This window comes from Rhea americana, unplaced genomic scaffold (genome assembly GCF_003343005.1).
Source record: "Rhea americana isolate MKP2758 unplaced genomic scaffold, rheAme1 scaffold_150, whole genome shotgun sequence".
Classification (NCBI taxonomy): domain Eukaryota; kingdom Metazoa; phylum Chordata; class Aves; order Rheiformes; family Rheidae; genus Rhea; species Rhea americana.
In genome coordinates this window covers 2,315,497-2,340,364 of record NW_028185595.1, presented here as the reverse complement: position 1 = coordinate 2,340,364, position 24,868 = coordinate 2,315,497, and the positions used below count along the sequence as shown (strand labels likewise).

The window sequence follows — 24,868 nt, the reverse complement described above, 5'->3', positions numbered from 1 at the left end:
CAGTGCTTGGGAGCTGCTCCTGGACAGTATGAATGATTGCTTTAGGGCCCATCTGCTCGTGGAATTTCCTTAGTCATCTTTAGGGCATTCTGCTGTTTCTAGGGCACTTAGCAGAAGAGACGCTCTCCTTGAACTGCAGTTGTAGTTAAACCTGAATGCTCAGCTACCAGTGTTGTGGCCAAAGAAGATAGGCAGGTAAGATCTCCAATCAAGCAAGCAACAGAGCAACAGGGCATTTTGTACAATTTGCTGTGCCAGATGGCATGCTTTTTTAGATTTTTGAATTGACAGTTCCAACTAAGATCTATTCAACCGACAACTGCTTGCAACATATACAGATGGTGCTAGTCAGGTAAAGTAGATTATCAGCATTTCTGATGGTACACCAAGTAGCAGGTTCCCTTTTCAGAGGCAGTATGCACTCCAGAGAAGAGGGAAGGGACAAAAGATAGCCTGCAGAAATGGAAGCTGTGTAGTCATGTTAGCCTGATGTCCAGCCTAAACAGCTCCCTGTTATTACACAAGTTGGAAAAAAAAAAAAAAAAAAGTTCATTAGAAACTTTGAGAGAGCTCATAGTGTTAGTCAGTTGCCCAGGAAGTAGGTTGTTCTGGGTGGTAAGCTGGGATAAAGATCTAAGATAGTCTGCACTCCTCAGCTGTGGAGATAAGCTGCTGCTAAGCACTAGGAATTAGACGCTCTGAACATACAGTAGAGGGAAAGTGAGGTGACAGAGTAATGAGTATCCTTTTGTTTCTCACTACTACCCAGCTCATTACATTCATATCAGATCCTTCAGCTGCTAATCCACACATTCCTAAACTGCTTCCCTAGTCCTAGCCATTCCTGTCGTCCTATCCTCCTCAGCCAATGCAAGAAAGATCTCACTTCCCAGTTATTACATGACTAGACACATACATTATACTGAGAAGAACAACAAGCTCAAACTGCACTGCAGTCTATAAAGTATGTTTAAATTGAGTTTCAGCCCAGATACAGGAGCCAACAGAATAAAACACAGGCCAAACTGTTGTGAAGGAGCTTAGGTCAAAGTCCTAGGTTTATCACACAACATCATCCTGTTTCTCCTGAGAGGTATCCATTTATTTTAAAGATGTCTCACTCAGGAGGCAGCACCCTGCCTTCAGAATAAAAGACTGATCTTAAGTCAAAAACTCTCACTTTGTCTAAATGACAGCTTCCAAACAGAATGGTAGCTTGCCAAAACTTTCCACAATCCCATCCATTCACCCAGAGAGCACAGTATGGCTTTTATTTCATTATTCTCAGTGACAAAGGACAGTACTTGCACATAGGTACTTTTTTTTCTTTTTTTATTGCTGTTAATTCAAGGAAAAAAGGTTGCATAAAATCCAATCTCTTCTAGAAATATAAGTGACCTTTCCAGTACATTTCAAATATCAAAGTATATGGTAAACATACAAATAAAGAGAAGGTAACATACCTCCTATTTACAGTACAGTATTTTAAATCATAAAATAAGTTCCATAAAGTACAACTGGCAGGTAATTCACAATACAAGTCCATTGGTGGTTTAACACCCTCACTTCAACTCAAACGCAGTTCATTCATTTCAAGTGGTCCAAAAATACCCAGATCAAATAAAAATTTTAATCAAAATAATTTTCATTTACTACTTAAACTTTTTTAAATTAAAGCTTTCATCTACCTCCCTCCCCATTCCCCCCTTCAAGAAAAAAGTTTCAAAATGTACACTGGTGCTATAAATATAAACGCTACCTATGAAGAAATGTAGTAATCAAGCTTTTTTCTTCAAGTTTTTTGTTTGTTTAGCAATTTATTAGACGGCTGAACCAAAGATTGATTTTATTTCATCCCTCTACTGGACACCAGGTTTTATATTAAGAAAAGATTTCTACCATGAACTGTGAGGAATGCCAAACCCTATGGAAATACAGTGGTAGTTGTTCATCGGTGTTGAATGCAGCAGTCAAAAAATACACTCATCTTCCAGATAACCTCAGTGCACTTTAGGAAATCAAATATTACCTGGAAGCAATTTAGTACATATATTGGCTTTTAAAAATAAAATAAAAAATACAGCAGCATTAAACTTACTTACTCATGATACTGACATGATTAATACCATCTTAACACTCATTTCAGTCTTTCACATTATACCGTAATTACGCATAGTGGTAAATTGTTATAAAATAGTGACTTTGCTATTTGGTAGACAGGTTCTAATACTAATACCTGACTATTTTGTAGAAAACCATAGCTTTTGTTCAGTTTGAAATAAAACATTTACATTCTAAGTACAATGCAACACTGTAATAGTTTAGGAAAAAAATATTCAATCAAGTAACGTTCATTCTGTGTTGACACGATGTAGAATAGCTTTAAAAAAGGAAAAAAATGCTGTCAACTTTCATTACAAATGCAAACACACTGAGTACAACATTCATACCATTTTTTCACCTTTGTTGCTGAACATACAGGCTAAAAAGCTACAATGGAAGTAAAATCTGTCAATTTAAGCTTGTTCATTTTTCTAAACCTGTTCAAGTCCACAGTTTCAGCTCCTTCCTGCTCTACGTATTTTCATTTATTTGGGGCTCTCAAGAGCTGTGTATATGTATTATTATCAGATGTAGTACACATACCGTATTGTGTGTTCCTTTGGACTCTCTTAATAGGGTGTTTGAATATCTCCCCTCAATTCATGAGCATCAATTTAGAGTATGGGCAGGGTCTGTATGAACCACTAAACACTCATGCAAGTCCAATGAATCCACGTGGACAAACAGGGTAAAAAAAATAAAACAGCAGCACAAGGAGAATGGGGAGGGAGGGAACCGAGATTGTGGGGAACATGACCAAGTTTCTTCTTTCACCATATGGCTGCTCCACCAGTGATGTCAGAGGTCAGAGGACTTTTTTTTAAAAAAAATGCAGTAAACATTGCACATGTCTCAAGTCTTCAGTGCAAAAGCATGGTTTGAATGCTCTTTTTGATTGTTTGGCTGTGTGTTTGAACAACATGCATTATGCAAGCCTTTTTGTAGAATCAGGAGGAGACCAGGGACTCAGYTTTCTTCTTTTGTATTGAACAGAGGTGCAAAAGCATTGAAAAATTCCAAAAGAATATAAAACCGGGAATGTCCCAAAAACGCAAGACCAACCCTCCCACCTCCCACACACACCTTCCCCCAATTTCCCAAGCTTCAGTTTAAGTAGGCAATGTTTACTTGTTTCAGTCTGCAGAATCCAAGGTATCATTGGAAGGGGGAGGGGGAGGTGCGTATCTCAGTCTGTAAGTGCCTAAAACAGGAAAGAGAACTACTAAGTCACTGCTTACAATTAAAATGGATTACAAAACCACTACAAGGTATCAAAATGGACATGCTCTTCAAAAGGCACTATCATCCTCCAGTCTTTTAAAAGTAGGTCCTAAGATTTTATACTATTTTCTTTAATCTGCTTGCTAAAAATGACAGTTTAAAAAAAATCTAAACAGTAGATATTGATTTTACCTTTGCTGGAAAAATGCAAAGAAAAAAAGACCCCAAAGCTAGTCTTTCTTGTTCCAGTCGGACAAAACAAGTAAAATCAGAATGGGCACAGGCCGAGAATAAAAGAATAATTTACATTCTATGTGAACTCTGCATTTTCTCCATTCTTGTGGACAGAGAGAGTAATTGTATGCAAGACTGAAGCCATGCCTTCAATTTTTAATTCCAATTGTTTTTTGCCTTTTTGCTGCCACTTGTCTGAAAAGTTAAAGCATTTCCCATCTATGCAGACCATGATGGGGTGCAGAAGGATGGCTGATTGTGCAAAGGTAAGCTTCAGAAAAGTTAAACTATCAAATGGCCTTTTTTTTTTTTCAATTCTCACAAGTTTTAAAAATCCAAGTTAATATCATATGCAATAACTCATATTTTCTACACCTTTTGCCCATGAATTCTATCCAAAAAACATTGAATAGCAATGGAAGAATTGAAACAACATGCAAGTCTCAAAAAACAAACAGGTGAAAAGAATGACAATTTTGAATTGATACAGTTTGACTTCCCAGCTCTGTATCATGCCCATTTTCAACTTCACGCTTGTGAACCCCATTCCCTTGCACTGTTCTACAAAATTATCAGGCAGAGATAAAATACTTTGCAGTTTTAGAGCAGGTCACTAATGCACAACCATTTACACAAAACATACACACGCACGCACACCTTTCTGCAAGAACAGAAACAGCACATTCAGTAAGGTAAAGATCAACTGCTAAATTCAAAAGCAAGTCCGCTGGGAGTTATCATGATTACCTTGTTGACTGGCCTCCATGGATGACTGCTTACAGTCCTGCGCATAGTGTCCACTTACACCACAATTGTAACATGAAACGTTCCCATTCTTCTTGGGTCCTGACCCATTTGTGTTGGCAACTACGTTAGGTGCTGGATATACAGGATAGAACCTCCCAAATCCTGCCATCTGCTGCATACCATAGTTGGCTTGGCTCCCCATTACTGGGTCATGCATAAGCCCATTTGCATATGGAGACTGAGGCAGGAAGAAAGGAAGTTGTGTTCCATTGCTTTGATGTGCTTGATTGAGGTAGCTGCCATTGCAAAGTGATGGCAGAGTGAAGAAAGATGGAACTCTGTAGACTTGTCCATGAAGTGGGTTATGATAAAAATAACTATTAATCTGAAGGCTTCCATTGGTCCCACAGCTACATCTACGTCCACAAGAACCACAAGGACCAGATCCCAACTGCTGTGGAGGTAACATTGTCCCGTTAGTGTTGTTATTTCCAACAGCGTTTATGTAAGATGTGCTGTCACTCTGTGCAGTGCTGTGTGTTAAAGCAGGGCTCGGGCTAGGGGCAGGGCCTGGTGTATGTGTAGGTATTGCGGGAGGAACAGTGGACTGGACCTGACCAACACCTAAACCAGCTGACTGAGGTGGTGAGGAAGTTGCTACAGTGTTTAGCACATTTGTATTCTGGTTGGGCAACACACTAGTAGCGTGAGGACTGCCTGGCAAAGCATATGAAGCTGGTGGAGGTGGTGGTGCTGCTGTTGAGAGACCAGCTGCTGGAAGAACTACCTTTAGATTGGTAGGCTGAGGGATTGCTCCTGGGTTTCCCTCAATGTGAGGCACCATTTGATTCAGTCCTACCACCTGGGATGCAGGTTTTGTGATGGGATCTGTAGTAGGAACTGGGGATCCTGGAAAACTACCTGGGTTGTGGACTGGGATAAAGGCAGTATTTGGTGATCCAATACTTAAGTTTCCTGTTGGTTGCTGTGGTCCATTAACTGTGCAACTTTCTGATGATCCCTGTGGAGAGGGCATTTTCAATCTGTGTATTGCCAAATGCAAAGCTGGGCTACCAGGCTGGACAGAATGCGGAAGGAAAGTGGATGGGACTGGTAAAGGGGAAGCCATCAGCTCAAGGCGTTTCTCAGGTTCACCAGAGGTCACTGCGCCCATTCCACCAGGAGGTGAATTTGCAGACTCTCTCACTGGTGAGACAGCAACAGGCGTGGTAACAAGCATTCCCATCGTTTTACCATCTGCAGATATGGGTGGCGGGACAACTGCCTCAGGCTTCTGGGCAGCGCTGTGCATCACACAGTGTAAGGCAGGCATAAAGGAAATATGCTGAAACTTTGCATTCAAAGGATCTTCCGAAAGGCTTCCATTTTCGTTATTCACAGACGAGATCTGAGCAGACGATTTGTTCATATTTGATGAACTGACAGCACTGTAGCCTGTAAACCTGGCTGCATTTTGATTCCCAGAATCCTCAGAATTGCTGTCTGTATCTGTAGAGATAAAATAATTTATAAGTCAGAAGCGTGAATGTGACACTGTGTTATGCCTTTCCCAGGACTCATTTAGCCATATACAGTTTTATCAAATTTGATGACTAAAGTGAAATGATGTCATCTTGAATCAGAATAAATGCAAGATATGGGGTTAGGTTTAGCTCAGTTGGTTAGAGCATGGTGCTCATAATGCTAAGGTTGTGGGTTCAATGCCTGCATGGGCCACTCGTTTGAGGGTTGAACTAGATGACCTCCAGAGGTCCCTTCCAACCTTACCAATTCTATGACACTATCATTTTCATCATTTCATGCATCCAAATTAAGCCACATCAATCTCTAACACTTGCCTATCAATCTGCACAACCAGCTAGTGTGCCCTTGGCTTGTGTACATCTGCAAATGTGAAGAGTAGGACAAAGAATTAAGAATTCCTGTCTACTTAGAAAGACATTAACATAGTTTACTCCAACTCTGAAGGAGTGGCAAATTCAACAGTCAAGACAAAAAGGAGGATATCTCAGACATGCCAAGCATGATTTGGCATAAAATAAACCCCCTTCAGGTCAAACGAAGTTCTTCTGCTTATCATACTGCTGAAATTTTTCAAGAGATCTACACCGCCAAAGCAGACAAAGATAACATACATGACTCACATATGTGCTAATCTAAAACTCAGTGTTTAAATACACTCCTGCTATTTGCTGAAAAGTCTTGCTCAGAAATAATATAGCAACAGCTAATAAAACAGAGAAACTAGTTAAAATTAATACAAGAAAGAATAGTCAAGTTAATAAAGCAAAAGTTCATGCACACTCTCCACAAATCCAACCTCTGTCTTTTTCTTCTTCACTCTCAAAGCTTTCCCTCCCATCATGTCGTGGACTAGACGGAGAACTGTAACTTTCAGATGATGTTTCTCCACATGTATCATGACCAGATCCAGTGTCCAAATTCAGATCTAAAAATAAAAATTGGCATTTTTATTTTTAATCCTGGTATATGGATGGAAGTGAGGTTATTTTGGTCTGCTCATATCATGCTACTTCAGTTACCTGTTTGTTAATCTGTGTTCCTACTTAACTTTCCTCTGCATTTCTTACGTTTAAACTCCCTACATTCTGCACTACTCTGCCCCTCTGTGATGATTACATCCTTTCTGTTAAAAGTGACATTTATGCACAAATTACATATACGATTACGATACAAATTACATATGTATACATTACATATACATATACATTACATATACATATACAGTAGTCAAAAGAATGATCACCCTTAATTTTTTTGAAGCTTACACTGGATTACACTGCAATAACAACTTCCTCTGGATGTTAGCAATCAAGTATTTATGTTGAAAGAGATTGCATACTCCTTTATCTCACAAGCAAAGACAAAAAGCTAACTCAGAAACCAAAATTTAAATATTATGTCTGTTCACAATAACTCTTCCAGAGCAGGCTTTAAGGAAATCATATTAACAAAGTCTGTTTAAGGAAAGGGAGGTGAAAGACAAATGTAAAATTACTTTCTGGATTCTGAATAGGATCTTGGGGAAACTTATTTGCTGGAAACCCGATTATAGAGTTGGTTTAGATCCTATTAGCAAAGTCAACAAGTTAAGTTAGAATACTCTGGCCACTGAACTGGACYTTGAATTTCAGCCTCAGAGGTGAAGCAGCAAGACAGATTGACCGTCTCACAGAAAGCATGTCAGAGGCTAGCCTCAAGGAACTGTCAGCTACCAAATATGCTCCCCAACTCTGACTCCAACCCAAAACCTTGCTTAGTAAAAATCAAGGGTGAAAACAGAACACAATGGCAAGTATACCAGGTTGGGATAAATGGTTAAAAAGCTGCTTTAATGTTTCAACTCATAAAACATTTCCTAATTAAACCTTTACTTGGTTAAATTATTTTAACCATTGTTTTTGAATATCCAATATGGCCTAGAGTGGCAACATCAGCTTCAAATCACTGAAAACAGGATTCTGAAGTGTTAGTCACAAAGTCTTCAAAATTACAAGTGTAACTAACTGATGACTCAGAAGAGCTTAAAATAGGGAGAAAAATGGAAGAAAACGTGATATAGTTAAAATTTACTAACTCAGAATAGAACATTTCATATTATACCTCAATATAAAGCGAGGCAGAGATTCAGATTGCATCTTGATCAAAATTTTTTTTTAGACTACATTTCTCATAGGTGATATCAGAAGACATTTTGATGTTTGTACAAAAACATCAAGTAGAGAACTCATGTCTAAGAAGGACTTAATTCCTTCCAGCCTCTGTGGGTTACAGTTCCTTCTTGGAGTGGCCATAACTAACCAACAGCATCAGACAGGCAGTTTTATATCTGTATAGCATGTGCAGGTAGTGAGTGGATAGAACTCTCACGGCAAAGCCTTCCTATCCAATTTTTGCACTACACCATACAAAACTACTCATCTTCCTAAAATTACTGTTACTTCATAAAAGCTCAGTAAGTTTTTCTGGACAAGAACAGTAATCACTCAGATAAGTACACAGCAAAGCTCTCCTACAGATCATAATCTCTGCTTGTACAGCTCTTAACTAAAGCATTCTAAAATTGTCCTGTTTTTGCAAAGTTTTGTGAACCGTGAATTCTTAAAATTTCAGAGAGATCAGGAGAGAAGAGAATGAAAGCTTGATAAAGAGTGCACTTCAAGTAGAGGTTAGAACAAGACAAAGTACTTCCTAAGAGTGGTTCCAACCCTAATCACACTGAGGCAATATAAAAGAGGGCAAGTTCTTTCTCAGCTCTCTTCATTGAGAACTAAGTATAGGAGAGGCAAGGCTGCAACTGATATTAGAAGCCTGGAAAACAAAGAGACAACAAAGCCGATGAATATTAGCCCTTTGGAGGCAGCGCAGAAAGGTTTAGAGGTTCAGTTTACTAAATAGTACAAAAGTACTTGTCTTATAACTGACTGACATATAAAAGTATTGGTCTAAACACCAACAGTAGCCTAAAATTGACTCTTTCTGCCACTACAACCTCACATAAGACAAGACAAGTTATGAAGGGCTTACTAAAATGTTTCCAATTATGCATGAAAGGAGACATAGCCTAAGCAATTGCGTACAGAAGACAAAGCGTCTAACTCTTTGCTTTGACCTGCTGAATAGACTAGATATTCAACGTGCTGACTTGCACCCAAACATATTTCAGATTTGTGATTTCTCCTTTATTGCAGAACAATTAATAAGTCCAAGTTTGAAACTGTTTTTTTTTAGAAACAGCTCAGAGAAATGTCTTACCTTTCGCTGTCCCTGTGCGGATGTGCTGTGATGTTGCAACTCTAATTCCATTAGTCCTGTTATTCAACCGGCAGTCAGTTTTCTTTGCTTTCTCCCTGTATAAATAATTTTTCGTATTTTTTTTCCAAATGCACAGTCACAAATAACCAGAAACATAAGAAAATATAATGCCACTGTAAACAAGGGCAAGGACTAATGAATATATAGTAGACATATATAAAATAGACATAGCAAGTGTAAATAATAAACAGGTAAAGGCTAATGGCGCAACACATCATAAATTAAACTGCAACCAATGTTACTAAACACTTCAACTAAAGATCTAAAAGAAAACAGTTAAGAAAAAAATGATACAGCTGGTTCTAAAGTTTTTCCTGGAGGCTCATGAATGTAACCGAGCCATATGCCAGGTTAGCATAAAAGCTACAGAGCGCTATAGGCTATAGAGCAAGAAAATGACAAAAAGCCCAACTTGGAACTAGACAGAGTATTAGGCAATGGTGGAAATGGTATCACTTCCTCACAGTGCCGGACTGTATAGCCCATAGGAAGTTCAAGTCTTCTGATATGCAAGTATGCTTAATAAAATATTTCAACAAGTTAGCACTCACTGAATAATAATAAAGGTTGCAGTAAATCCTTATTTGATTTTTAGATTTTTCTGGGCAGCTTTACACCTTTTAACTTTCAGATAAATATAAAGGGGAAAAAAGGCAATTCAGTATCACCTAAGAATACACTTCTGCTCCTTATTTTTGCTAAGTAAGAATAGAATGTAATTGTATGCAGCCATTTCTCAAAATGTCAGTTATGTTACTAGTTTTCAAATGATAAAATAACAATTTTTATTGTAGACTAGATGCACAATATGCCAGCTCCTGTTCTACAATAGCAAACCAAAGCAGCCAATTGATGGCACACAGTTTACCAGAGTGAATGCATTACACTTCGTTCCGGGATTACTGGTTACATTGGAAACCTACTTTTCCAGCTGTGGCTTTCCCTTCTTCTTGCTTACTGCAGACAGGCCTCGTTTTTCCCCTGTATGCTAGACAAAAAAATACAGATCTTGTTTTCTAACTGATATTTTTGTATCACAAGAGCCAAAAGAACTTCTAGACTTAAACATCCATGAGTCCATGACTAATGCACTCACAGTGCTATAACCATACAAGCATCTACACGTACAGTGCATTCAGACCTTTAGATTCATGCATCTCATCTGGCATTTATAACACTATCAGCAAAGGACACTGCAAATTACTACTTGGAAATATGCAGAAGATTTGAATCAAATTATTGTTTGGATGCTGGGAGTAAGTTATGGATCTTTTCCTGCTGAGGATGAAACAAATGCAGTTCAAATACCCCCTAACAACTCCTTGCTCGAAAAGAAGTTGTCTGGTTAATCACAAGGCTTATATCTATTGAATTTACTGATTTAAGTGGAATTTTTTAATGCTTGAGAGGAAAAAATGTACATGCGGCAAATTATTTTCACATTGCTCACAYAGTGACAGAGCAGGTACCCAGCCTTGGACTGGAGGTTGCTGCTAAACTGACGTTTGTAGAATACCACCTAGAAGTGTATTAGAAAGAAATACAGTATCTTCATTATTCTTTAAATATAGTATTACTAGCTGCTAGTAATATCTCCTATTTGGCAACGGAGAAAAAGCTACAACCACTCAGAAGTAATCTCTGCCTATGCTGTATTCACACATTTAAATGGGAAGTAGCTTTTCCTCTGCTCTAATATGTTAAAATTTTCTTGCCTCAAGCCTGCATATTTTAAGCTTTGATATAATTACCATTTTGTCTTTTGAAGCAAATCTCAGTTCATTACTCTACTTTGTAAAATGAGGAAATTATCTTTGTTTGGCTTCTTATAACCCACAAAAAAAAAAAAATCAACAGCCAAATTCTGTATGCAGAATAGAARTATTGAGCGACGGTAACATTCTAGGTTTTTCAGATATAACAATCGCAACCTTTGTCCCCTCAACTTCGGTAGCTGATTTTATTTATAAGTACTTACTCTTTTTTTTATCTATACTCATAAGAAAATTGAGTATTGAAAAGACAGAAGTGTCACAAAATGTGTATGTGCATCTAGCTGTTAATCTTCACAGAAATGTTAAGTTACTTATAAAACGCAGGTAAGATAGAAGGGCTACATTTAACTGGTTGTCCCTGCCATCCCTGGACTTCCTTTTTTATTTGTCTACTATAATCTAAAACAAAATCCAAGATATCACAGTACCCGAGAGAAGAGTTTTCATGATTATTTCTACACATAAGGTTTTTCTGTATGTCTTTYTCACAAGATAAAATAGTTATTAATACAGTTTGTTGTTTATAATTATACCAAAATCCCTTAGGCCTCCTCAAGTTCTCTGTTGACAATAGATTACAAAAACAAGATTCATTAGAAATGAGCACTAGACTTTTCTGACTCATACATCCTAATAGGAGAGTTTAATTACAAATTAATAAACAAAATACAACTTTGCAAAACAGCAGCAAGAAATTAAAACAATGAGAATTTTGGCAATTAAGATAGTCACTGTAAACCTGAACTTGGACACTTATTTGTGCAATTTTAGTACTGCTCTTCATCTTTTAAAGCTAAATGCAATGATGTGTAGTCAACAATCTCCTCAATTCAGTGTTTCAGAATGCTGCTTTAAACAAAAAAGAACAGCAACACACCTGGTCAAGTAGGTTTGTACAGTGCTCTGGATGTTGCTGGACAATACAGCTTTTTCTTCTCCAGTCTATTACCCCATTTTGCTCAGAGTGCTGTATGTTAAGGCTATCCAGTGAAGAACATTTTGCACTGCTAGTGCTGCTGAAAGGGAAAAAAAATATATATATATATACACACACATATACATATACACGTATATATACACGCCAATGTGAACAAAGCTACAGGCTTCTCCTATCAACATACAAATTTTTACACCATGCTGGGAAATAAAAAATTCACTTTCAGAAAAATCCAGAAATTTACATCTTTTAAAATCTGCTGACAATTACAGGAGCTCTTGTGCAGTGAAGTTATATTAATGATCTGAAGACACTTGGACTTCCTTTTTTATTTGTCTACTATAATCTGACACAAAATCCAGGATGTCACAGTACCCAAGAGAAGAGTTTTCATGATTATTTCTACACATAAAGTTTTTCTTTATGTCTTTTTCACAACAGATTTTGGGAAGCTTTCCAAATAAAAACATATTCTGAATTTATTTTCTTTCTTCCACAACATTAATAATAAAGCTTCAGAGTTCATGAGGCATTTAAAAAAAGGAGTGCATGGCTACTTACAGATCACATGGCAGCCATTTTTATTTGAAATTCAAAATACTCTTTTATTTTATATTTTTTGCTTTCACAGTTGCTAGTTTTGGGTAGTGCTGGAAAAAGGGAAGTCACAGTTGGCATTTAGCTCGGGCTTTATAACGCCTTCCACTGAAGCTTCTCTTAGCAGCAGTCAGTCACAAATGACTTGTAACTTTACAAGTACGAGTGCAGTGGTGCAAAAAGATTTCTGACAAGTCAGTAGGCACATAAACCTGTAATCTTTTCATCTGTCATTCAAAAATGTGCCCTGCTGGAGACAAGACTGTAAGAGATACGCATTACTTTCAAATTCAGATCAAAATACTTTTGGTGAAAATTTACTTTTAAAGCGCCCTTTAGCTCAGGACTGTCGTCAAGCTACATGAACATATGTGTAATAGGAAATGTTATTCAGTTCCCATGATGACAGAAATCCAGTTCACTCCAAAGAAGATAAGCTTAAGTTCCAGTGACTACTTAACAAATACCACTTGAAATAAGTGCTCAAACTATTTAGAAGAGATGTGATAGAATACTCTAAAATAGTTTAAGCAAACAATAAGAACCCAAGAAGGTCTAAATATAGACACACTGAAGTCCAAAACTGCAGAGATATAATAAGGTCACTGTAGAAAGTTCCACCAAATAGCAATAAGTGAATCTGCTGCCAAATTTGTTGTCATTTCATGTAAGCCGTAACATTTCTAAGTTTATTTCACACATCCGGTCTCATTTGTACAAGTAAGTCTCTGCAGACTCTTTCAAGTGCAGTGCCAACCCTACTGAATAAAACAGAAGTAGATAGACATAATGTACACATTTTCCCAAAATGTACCAACATTACTTGAGATGAATTGCTCTTGACTCAGTTGTGTGTGCGTATGTGTGTGTGCATGTGTATAGGTATATATTCAAAAGAGATACGAAGTTTCATTCAGTGCTGTTTCTTTATACCCTATAAATAGCAAGTACAGATTTTTAAAAAGAGGAAATGATATGAATAGGAAAGAATTAATAGATTATTGGCAGTCATATACAAAATAGAACAGCAAATCATGATAAAATCTATATCCATTTTTACTCCTAACAGAGTTGAAGTTTTGTGCAACTGTTTGCAAACACCTCCAATGGTTCTGGTTAAGAAACATTAACAGGTTAATTAACGTTACAGATTTGTTAAATCCAAAAAGTAGATATCAACTACTTTAATAGGGTTAAGAAGTGCTTCCACTTACAATGRACTTAAACAAATAAGCAAAGTATTTAGTACCTAAAACATATATAAGGAAAAGAATGGACTACCTTTTCCTATAGGAAAATCTTAGAAGCACTGAAAAAAAAAAGAGAATCAACAGCTCTGGAAGTTTCTAAATATTGAGGGTAGAGTGAGGTGCATGGGAAAGATGAAATACAAATATACATAAATGACCAGCTTATAACCATAAAGTTAAACATCAACTCAAGCAGTAAAGATTCAAAAAATTTGGGAAAGAAGAGAGTTTCAAATGACCTGGACCTGAAGGTTTATAAATAGGATCTTTTGCAACATTCTCAGCAGTTAACACTGAACATCTCTACCTTACAGAAACCTTTTTAACAGAGATTAAAAAAAAAAAGGGGGGGRRAAAAAAGTTTAATCTAGAAGGAAACACATACTCCTAAAGCATTAACGAATGATGTTCACAAATCTAGCATGGCCACATTATATCCCAGCACTTACTTGGCAACAGGACTTTTTCCATTATGTTTCTTGTGGACTGTTGTGTGTTGCATTATATCTGGGGGAAAAAAAAAAACAAAAAAAGTAATTCCACTAGCAATTCTTATTTCTCCTTTCAGATCACCACAGTAACTTCAGCCTTCCATTGTTAACAGATACTTTATGAAAGATATCACCATTAAATATACTAGGCTTAATTTACATTGACGAAATTAGCAGGTGTTGCACAGATGATGAATCAGTTTCACAGGGACAGTAGAATCAAGACTTTGCCCTCAATTTCTCAGAAGAATGAATAGAAAAATAGGAACAAAAACAACCCTCCACACTTGCTCACCACTGTATTTCACCAAAAGAACTAAATGTGTAATTGAATATTACCTAACATGTATCACTGAAAGAGAATGACAGAGGATAGGTGAATTCAGTCAGAAAAGCACAGAATTCTATAAATTTTACTGATCCACTGAAATCCATCTGAAAAGTCTATATCACTGACAAATTCTGAACTAGTGAATAAAGGTAAGTCTTACCCCAAAGCACTGCATTCTGAACCTCAAACTTCACTGTGCAAGTAAAGCCTTACAAATAAGGTGAAACATGAAAAATCACTGCCTCAATAAGAAAAAAGAAACCTTGGAAGAAGTCTACTCCTCTCTTTAAAATAATGGTGAAGTTGTAACAGAAGTGACTTTTGTTAGTTCTAACTGTTGATGATCTTAACCTTCTTAACAGTCATCATTTTGCCTGAACTCATTTCAATGCAAAACAGAAGATCAAATTATGATTTAAGAAAAAAAAGTCACAGTTTTAAAAATTCCAGTAGCCTTTAACTAAGATGACACAATGTTCTGAAATGCATTTGTAGTTTCATCAAGTGAAGAGATTTTTTCTAAGGACAGTATACAAAACATCATTTGACTATTTTCAAATATATTACATATTTACTCAGTGCTTTCTGAACTCTAGAAAGGAATATGGTAATTTTTTTAAATGAGAAAAAGTTGTCTGAACTGTGTATGTGGTTTATTCATTGCACATAAGCTCTTCTAGGCTTTTTCTAAGCCTCCTAGCCATTATTGTGTAACAGTGTAAGAGTGGTGTCATTCTGTGAAAGTGAATAAGTGCTCACTGTTCATGTTATCAGTCGCATTTCTCATCCTTTCTACGTATTAGAAACTCATACTTTTTTGCTACTAAAAACATTGCAAAACTGGCCTGATGTTCCTTTCAGAATGAAATCAGTGACCATCCACTGGGCTGCTGCTTCCACATGTGAACTGTTTTCAAGGTACTCGGAAACCATCAGCTTTCAGATTGCAATCAATATTCACTACAGTCCCAAACAGTTAGACTCTTTAGTAACTAGTCAGAGTGTCAAAGAAACCAAGGCTAAGGCTACGAGGAAGACATGAACAACCTTTCTATGTGAAACTAAAACTAGATGAATTTAGTGTGTTTAATGCAAAACAGACTGCAAATCTTGAAATGCTGCACCCAACTTGTGTCCTGGTATTTGAAGAATAGATGCAGATATGAAAAAGCTACAATCATAACCTTGGCTTAAGTAAATAGTAAAGCATTTCTTCCTGGCTGTTCAACACAGCTGTGAACTTCTACCTCCAAGCACCCTACCAACAATCCCGTTCCTTGGCTTAGATAGGAATCCCCTAAGAAAACCCCTGAAAGCATATAAAAATTCTTCATTTACATAGCACATTTCATCCAAATCTCTCAGCTTTGTACCAATAAAGAAATCAGTCAACTGTATGATTTCCAGAACTCAGTGTGGTAAAATTCCTCAGAAGAACCACCTTTGGTTACACAACTACCTTCCTCCTGACTTGAAGCTTCTGAACTGTCCTCCTTGAAGTGTTCTGGTGCCTTAACCGTCTTCAAAGAGGGTTGTAAGTTACCTGCAGAGAATAAAGTTCACGTAGTAACTTTATAGATCTTCAACAACTAGACAGTTCCTGAATGCTTGCACTAAACTGGAAGCTAGGGAAATGGAAGACTGAAGATATTGTTTTGTCTGCAGCAATAATTCGAACATCATCTCCTTCGAAGTAGACCATCTCCAAGAGTAGAGGATCTATAGAGATACTTCTACTTTGAAGAAAGGTGCATGCAAAAGAATTTTAAAGCTATGCTGCAATTTTAAAGCTTGTGACTATGATTACAATATTAGAAATATTCTTATTATACTGCCCTTGAGATTTTTCATAATCTTTTTGTGCTATGGCATGAAATGGGAGGAGACCAACTATACTTACTAGAAATTTTTCTGTGACAGCTTACTCTCCCATAATTAAATCATTCATCTGCCAAAGGAGATGTAATTTGAGCTGGTCTTCTAGTGACTTTAATACAGCTTTGATGCAGATATTTTGCCACCTTCTGCCAGAAGGAATGGGGAAAAATGGCAATAATTACAGTATTGTTGCAAAAATACCACTGCCACGCCTTGGAAGAGGACTAAGTTTGGCAATGAATCTAACTCTAGGAGTCTACTTTGAAGTGTTCCAAACTGGTACAGGTAAGAGCATTTGAAAGCTGTTCAGGATCTTGAAATGTTGATAGGAAGCTTCTCCCGAATATCTTCTGCATTGATCATACCAAGCATCGAGAGACCATGCTCTAACTGGAACCAAATGCACTGGAACCAAAAGTCAACTCCACCCTGAAGAATYGTCTAAAACAAAATGTTACAAATCAGAAGGGAACTAACTGATTTTCTGCTTACTGGAACCATGGCAGAATAGATAATTATGCTTACTGAACATAATTATTCAGCATGAGATCCCAACTATCATTTCAGGTATAAAGGCCCTCTACTGAATGGAGAACTAACTTCCACGAATTTTTTACTAAAATCATACCTAAAGCACTCAGATACATCAGGAAGGGTGAATATTTTCACCACATTTCTGCAAAGAGACACATTTTATCTCTAATAGTGACTCAAGACCAATTTAAGCCACAACCGTTTTGTTTGCCAGTTAGGTCTAAATATCCAATTTGGAACAAGGATCAGATATTTTTTTCTTTTTCCTTTTTTTTTTTTTTTAAAAAAAAAATCAGCCTCATTGCCATTGTTACCATTTTCAAAATAAGCCACCATAGCCTAAGTTGCAATTGCAAGAATTTTAAAGTGCTGTAAATAAGGTTTCAGAAATACTAAACAGGAAACCCAGAAAAACACAATGGCTATTAATAACAGTAATAGAAGAAAAAAATAGTTGCTCAATTATGGTGACTCTAGCAAAAAACAACGTGACTACTTTTTTTCTTCGTACAGCCTGCATCATAGAAAACATGACTGTGAGCTATCTCAGGCAAGTCATCCAATCCCCCTTCTCAAGGCAAAAGCAAACATGCTTAAATTTATTACACTTTTTAATTGTCCTCACCAAAGTTGTTCTTAATATCTAACCCAATGTCACAGCCTAAATGCAATAACAGGCTTTGCAACCTCTTCCTCTGCCCTCCCACAGTTTCACCTGCCTGAGCTCAAAGTCAGCCTCTGACATGCTGTAGTTTTGTAACCTTGGATCAGACCACTAGGAAAAGAGCTGGGGAATGCCACATGTAAAGCTTCCACTTGTTGGCTTGGCAGTTGCATTTAAGCTGAGGCTCTTGCCTGGGGTATGCCACAGTTATGCCCGTGCCTGGCCATGTATCTTGCTGATCTTCTTCTTTACCCTGACCTGCTGACTTGATCTCAGACTCACCTCATCACTATAGACTTATCTGATATCAATCTTGGCTGCCTCAGCTCTGCTCTTCTGATTTGAGTACTGTGGGTCTGAGCCCTATCAACGAGAGCCCGGCCCTGCCGGGCTTCTCAGCTCCCATCTTGCTTTCCCTTGCTGCTCCTCCCCAACAACCAAATCTTCCTCACAGCAAGTTAAGCCCAATGCTTTCTCTCTCATCCAGAGAGAACAGTCACATTATGACTCTGATGTCTGAAGACTTAAGTTAGTTGTTTAAGAATAACAGCTAGAAGATAAGTTCCTCATCCTTTCTTCTGTCCATCATGCATTCTAGATCTGACAGATCCTTATGGACTTCCATGTGCCCAAAACTGACAAAAAACTTGCAGCCACAGCTTTACCAACACAGGATAATGACTTCATACACTTCACAAATTATCTTCCATTTATGATTCCACTATAGTCTCTACAGTTTTTTTTTTCCTGTGGAATTGCTATTTATCCATCTTTTTCCTCTAACCTTCCTATCCTGCAGATATTTCTGCTTTGTGCTAATGCAGTTGAGTCTATTACCACAGAATCCTGCACTCGTTCTTTTTCAGACAATTTCTCCAATTTGTCAAGATTGTTTTATATTATAATCATGTATACCAACGCACTTGCAAGTTTTTCCTACTTAGATGTAATGTTCAGATTAAAATATGCACATCCTATGTGGCAGACCTGTTCATCAGCATAAATCTTTCTAGACTTTGGAACCCATTTTCTCCTCATCGTGTAGCTTTTCACTAGAACAGGGAAGTGAAAATTTTTCTAGTAGTAAATTCTAGCAAGTTCCGCACCCATTCTGRACTTCATTTGCTTAAGTTGCTCATTAAACTGTCATACAAGAATGTCCTATGTGTTACCAAAAATCACAAGATGACACCTACAGCTTCTCCACTAGTCACAAGATCTTGATTTAATCACAGAAYGAAGTTAAGCATATTTGTCACAAATATATCAAATTTATGTCAGCTGTCATTCCTCTATTTTCTGCCCAGTGTTTATAAGCAGTCTGTTTGAAAAYGCTGATTTAATCAATACAATACTAAGATCTTCTGCAACTTCTGAGGCAATGGTCTCTGTTTCTTAGCTGTCATCAAGTATTGAGAGAAGAAAGGTTTCAACAGAAACAAAGGTCACATCCTAATATATCCTTACAAGGAAGATATCCTTAGGTCTCACAAACAAYTTATAACACACAATTAACAGGCCCACCAATAAAATATACTACAAGGCCAACACTGAACAAGACTGCGTGTTCTGTAGGCAGTCATCATTTGTGTACTGTGTACCCAAACCAATGTTAATTTAAATACCAAGAAAAATACTTCACCTACAAAGGTAACAAACAAACAAAAAAACAAACAGATGCATTTTTTTTGTACAAGATCAAGCTTTTTGTTCCTAAGTTTACAACAGCAACATCATCATTTTCACAGAATTCAGAAAAAGAGTAGGTTTAACACAAAAAGCATTAAGGAAAACCTACATTTCCTTTAATGCTTTGTAGTTTTAACTAACGATTTTTAAGCATATACAGCTTCAAATTTTCTCTTCAATACCACTAGCCCCCTGGTGAAATGGTACTCAGGTCAGGGGAATCTGAGCCATTTTAAGACTTCTTAAAAGGATGCAGTCACAAACTGTCGCATGTACTCAACTCATTATTACCTATTTTAACAGTATGACGGTACAGAAAAGAAAGAAAGAAAGAACAGCACAAGCTGATGCTCCATAGCATGCTCCCACTGTCAAAAGCACCTATCTACTGCTGAAGCAACTATACATTGCCAGTCCTAGAGTTCAAATGTAACCAGTAAAATACAATGTAACATGAATAAACAGAAATGTAACATAAGCAAACATAATTAGACATGACATGAAAAAAGAGGTTTTTTGTAGAATCTTTTTGTTATATAAAGAATATTAAGACATTTCTTACTGTGAGTGTGCAAAGATTCTGATGAAATTGATTGGAAGAAGTTGTACACTCTCTGATTCCGCAGAAAAGCTTGTGATGTATTTGAAAATAGCTGCCTGAAATTAAAGTGAGAGCTTGTTACATTATAAGCAATATTCCATGTGAACGATACAAAAATACTACACTACCATTCAAAAGCAAAATACCCACTTCTAAAAGTTTGAGCATTTGAATTTGCACATTCAGTACCCACAGTGGTAAATGCTGTTATTCAGAACTACTGTGTWGTTGTGCTACAGTCAGGATAAGAAATTAAGATGATGGATTTTTTTAATTTAAAAAAGTATATGCTTTTGGGTCATCCCAGTTTGAACATTTTAGCCACATATACGTAACACGTTAACAAAGAGGAGTTTGGACTAAGTCAGAAAATCATTGGATCTTTTATTTTAACAGTTTTGGTTTTTTTTCAAGCTGAGAATACATTTAATTTCCCAAAGTTATGTGCTTGTTCTTTAAATATACTTATTTGGTTAAATATAAAATTGAATTAATCTATAAGGTCAGTATTTGAGTTTTGTAATTATCTCCAAGAGCAAAGGGTGGGATTCTCAAATACTTTTGGCACTGGTCTGAATCTGTTCAAGAGGTCAGTGATAACTTCTATTAGCTTCAAATAAGAAAATGGGTCATAAATGAATAGTTTTAAAGTCCCATATCAAGTTTCCAGGTTTTGCTTGCCAAGTAAGAACCACCCAGTTCTATTTGGGTGTGTGTGGGGGGGGCAATTATGGCAATCAGGCACAGAGTTAAAGACCCCCAAAATAAATGTAAATCTATCCTGAACTGACATTATGAGGAAAAAAAAATTACATACAGTAACCCTATTGTCAAAAGGCTTACTATGTACTCACATAGCATTCCAGAATAGTCACAACAGAGTTTGTAAACCATAATTACAGTTCTATAATATAACATGGCTGGATACATACAAAAGATTGAATCTCTTGGGTTTGTAATTATTCTGCTGTGAGGCTTTACATTTGTCTTCTCTTACAGACATGCACTCTTGGATCAATCTCTATTTAAACACAGTTTAAGAACTGAATATTTATTAGTCAAAACTGTTTGCACAGACCAAGCTTTGCTTGACAATCAAGTCAATAAAGAAGAAATAGTATTATTGGTCAAAATAAAAGCAAATTTGGGAGAGAAAATCTGAAAGTCTGAGAGGCTTTGATTCAAATGCCTGCAGTATGCAGATCAGCAACTTGAAAAGCAGTCCCTGATTACAAGTACCTTAATTCCAGAGACACTCTCCTTAACCTGATCCATAGTTTAAGTATTTTAGAGCAAGGCTGAACAACCTAAGCTAAAAGTAATGAATCTAACAAAAGACACTCATAATAAACAAACAAAAGAAAAAAAAAAGGATGGAGAGAAGCACACCCAAATCCATACTGCTCTTCTGACTTGCACGATTTGACCTACTTGTCCTATATCCTAGCACACATCCTAATCACTAGATAATAGCTTATGGTCTATCTGCCATTTTCTCACAACTGTCTGAATTGCAATTAAATTTATAAACATACTTTATTACGACTGTTCAAGCTATTCCAAATTATGTTGTGTCTCACTCTATCTTGCCTTAAAATAGGAACATAAACAGTTGGAGATGCTTTATTTTAAAATATATCACTCTTGTGTAATGTATGTAGGACCCTTTCTGAAATACATTTCCACATAATACTGACTCAGTACAAATATTTTCGTAATTGTATGATAACTTTTTAAAAAGTGCACAACATTGAATTTTAATAGAAGAGTCTCAACTTAGAAAGCGTTTTAAGTATCTATTTCATCACTGCCTTCTGGTTTCTCTCATGAAAGCGTGTCTACCTGGCAGAATTTCCATTATCCCTGGAAGTCACCCAGCTTGACTTTCATGATTTTTCAGGTGATACATTTCAAGTACTTTGCTAAAATATTTACCTGACTATGGGCTCAAGATCAGCATGCCTTCGTTCTTCCCTCTTCTGAAAACCCTGATTTAGTGCTCTTAAAATAGTCTTGTCAAATGCTTCAGAAGACACTTCTTTCGGAAGCTGAGAAAAAGGTTAAAACACGTCAACTACTCATTCTTCATATTCAGAATATCTTTGTTCACCAACCTTTATACCTTTTCGTATCAAAAAAACCTCTACCATTCCAGTTAGAATAAGATAATTTGCGCTCTAAAGATTCAACAAATAACCATAATTTAGTTTTGCTAGATGAACAATTTGTTGTGAATCCTTAAATCAAATTCAGGTTTATGAAGCTTTAATATTCTATTTAAAACAACAAAATTCAAGAATTGACCAATATCACATTCTTTTTCACAGTTATTTACATCCTTTTTTGATTTATTTTCATAAATCTTTCACACAAAGAAACTAAGTCTGAAAATAATGCAAAAATTACTAGGGAAGACTGCATCCACTATACTCACCACATCACCTAACTTGACTAAGTTATTTCGAAGAAACAGCAGTCGAAAAGAGACTATTTCAAGTTAAATAATGTACAAGATTTCAGTAAGCAATACTGCGATTACTCAATAGCAAGTCCTTCTCTAGCTCCTATTTATGCTGAACTTCTAACAAAAATTCATAAATAATTATGACTGTTTAATGTCAGTATTACAAAGTGAGGCCTTCTGATATTCTCATTTAGAAGGAAAAAGAGAGCAAGCAAATGTCACTCCTATCTCCAAAAAAGGGCAAGGAGGACAACTCAGGGAACTACAGGCCAATCAGCCTCACCTCGATCCCTGGGAAGATGGAACAGCTCATCTTGGACACCATTTCCAAGCACATGAAGGTGATCAGGAATAATCAGCATGCATTTATAAAGTCGAAATCATGCTTAACCATCCTGATCACCAGTGCATGTTGTCTGTCTTGTCTTCAGTAAGGTTTTCGACACCATACCACCTAACATCCTCATAGGCAAGCTTAAGAAGTGCAAGCTAGGTGAGTGGACAGTTAGGTGGATTGAAAACTGGCTGAATGGCAGAGCTCAGAGGGTTGCCATCAGTGGAGCAAAGTCTAGTTGGAGGCCAATAACTAGCARTAGAGCCCCCAGGGGCTCAGGACTGGGTCCAATCCTGTTCAAATTATTCATCAGTGACCTGGAAGAAGGGACAGAGGGCACTCTCAGCAAGTTTGCTGATGATGCCAAACGGGGAGGAGTAGCTGGTGCACCAGAAGGCTGTGCTGTCATTCCAACRGACCTCGACAGGCTGCAGAGACGGGCAGAGCAGAACCTCATGAAGTTCAACAAAGGGAAGGGAAGAGGTCTGCACCTAAGGAGGAATAATCCCATGCTCCAGGACAGGCTGCTGGGACGCAGCTCTGTGAAGGACCTGGGGGTCCTGGTAGACAGCAAGTTGACCATGAGCCAGCAATGAGCCCTTGTGAAAAAGGTGATCATTGGTCTCCTGGGTTGCATTACGCAGATCTTTGCCAGCAGGTCAAGGGAGGTGATCCTGCTGCTCTACTGGTGAGGCCACATCTGGAGTGCTGTGTCCAGTTCTGGACTCCCCAGTACAAGAGAAACATGGAGCTACTGGAGCAAGTCCAGCAAAGGGCCACTAGAATGAGGAAGAGGCTGGAGCATCTCTCATATGAGAGCAGGCTGAAAGAGTTTGCACTGTTCAGCCTGGAGAAGAGAAGCCTGGGGCGGTGGTGGTGATGGGGGGAAGAGGAATCTTACCAAGGTGTTCTAATATCTGAAGGGAGGCTGTAAAGAGGATGGGGCCATTTTCTTTTCAGTGRTGCTCAGCAATAGGACAAGAGGCAATGGGCCCAAACTGAAACACAATAAGCGTCCAACCTGAACATAAAGAAAAACTTAGTTTTTTTTTTTTTACTGAGAGGGTAACTGAGCACTGGAACAGGTTGCCCAGAGAGGTGGAGTATCCTTCCTTGGATAGATTCAAAAGCTATCTGGACACAGTCCTGGGCAATCCCCTCTAAGTGCTCCTGCTGGTGCAGGGGGGTCAGACTTTAGGACCTCCAAAAATCCCTTTCAACCTCGTGTTCTGCAATTGTGAAAAATTCTCTATTAGTAAAGAGCATTCCAGTATTTAAACCAAAAATATTTCCTAGAACAAAGATTTTTCATACTTTCAACTTCCAAAATAATCTATTGGAATACATAAAACCTTATGATATTAGTTATTTGTTTTGCTAAAGAAATCTAAACAGAACCGGTGCAGTTAAAAGAACAAAGCCAAAGCAGCAATGCTTTTCCTCAAATTATTTAGACTAGAGCAGCATCTTCCTCTTGTGCATCCGAAATGCATCCAGAGTGGTAGCTGAGTTCTACATACTGCTAGTGGTACAACAGCAAAGCACTGTAGTTCTTTCACTGAATGAACTGCTACTAATAAGCAGACACTATGTCTAATGCAGGCAGTTGCCTGGTAAAATACATAGGATGAACTTGTGGAATCCAGACAGATACTGTTAGTACGCTATTGCCTCTGAAGTATACTAGCTGTAAAATCAGACAGAAATGCTCTAATCAGCTTTTCTTAACTGACCACTTAGGCTTTAATATGGGCTACTAAATATCTGACTGAAGAATTTGGTAGTAGAAACCAAAACAATCAAAGCTACTACAGATGCACTGGAACTTCTTCCTGTTTGGTGTTTTGTCTAAATTTGTCTAAAGAAATAGACACAAYTTTTTTTCGTTAAAACTATCATTAAAGGGATTCAATTCCTTTTGTAGTTAACAAAGATTCAGAGTAATACAAATCTAAGATTAGGTGCTTACTGCCTTAACTCCAAGGTAATGAAACAGCCCTATTACTTCAAGCCTGTTAATCCCTCCACACACATGGAATATTTTCTACATACAAGGAGCTTTTTATGCTTATCATCTAAGGAAAGATGCCCTTTAAAAGTAAGGCAGAGTTATCCCAGGTACTACCTTAGCTTTTCCCATCAGTATTTCTATTCTGAAACA

At 37.3% G+C, this 24,868-nt stretch overlaps 1 protein-coding gene across 4 annotated transcripts in view; it reads right to left on the bottom strand.

Annotated features, from left to right (window-relative positions):
- Positions 1 to 1,333: 1,333 nt before the first annotated feature.
- ZCCHC2 (zinc finger CCHC-type containing 2) overlaps positions 1,334 to 24,868 on the bottom strand; it is a 45,324-nt gene continuing 21,789 nt past the window's right edge. The window contains exons 5-14 of one of the 4 annotated variants that reach the window (XM_085299587.1): positions 21,845 to 21,957; positions 19,871 to 19,965; positions 16,003 to 16,086; positions 14,171 to 14,228; positions 11,815 to 11,953; positions 10,086 to 10,150; positions 9,103 to 9,197; positions 6,647 to 6,775; positions 4,306 to 5,814; positions 1,334 to 3,304 (exon numbers count right to left, since the gene is read on the bottom strand). In XM_085299587.1, the coding sequence (XP_085155713.1) occupies positions 3,237 to 3,304; positions 4,306 to 5,814; positions 6,647 to 6,775; positions 9,103 to 9,197; positions 10,086 to 10,150; positions 11,815 to 11,953; positions 14,171 to 14,228; positions 16,003 to 16,086; positions 19,871 to 19,965; positions 21,845 to 21,957 (2,355 nt within the window). In that variant the 3' untranslated portion in view covers positions 1,334 to 3,236. The remainder of the gene's footprint in view (positions 3,305 to 4,305; positions 5,815 to 6,646; positions 6,776 to 9,102; positions 9,198 to 10,085; positions 10,151 to 11,814; positions 11,954 to 14,170; positions 14,229 to 16,002; positions 16,087 to 19,870; positions 19,966 to 21,844; positions 21,958 to 24,868) is intronic. The other 3 variants (XM_085299588.1, XM_085299589.1, XM_085299590.1) reach the window with 3 other exon arrangements.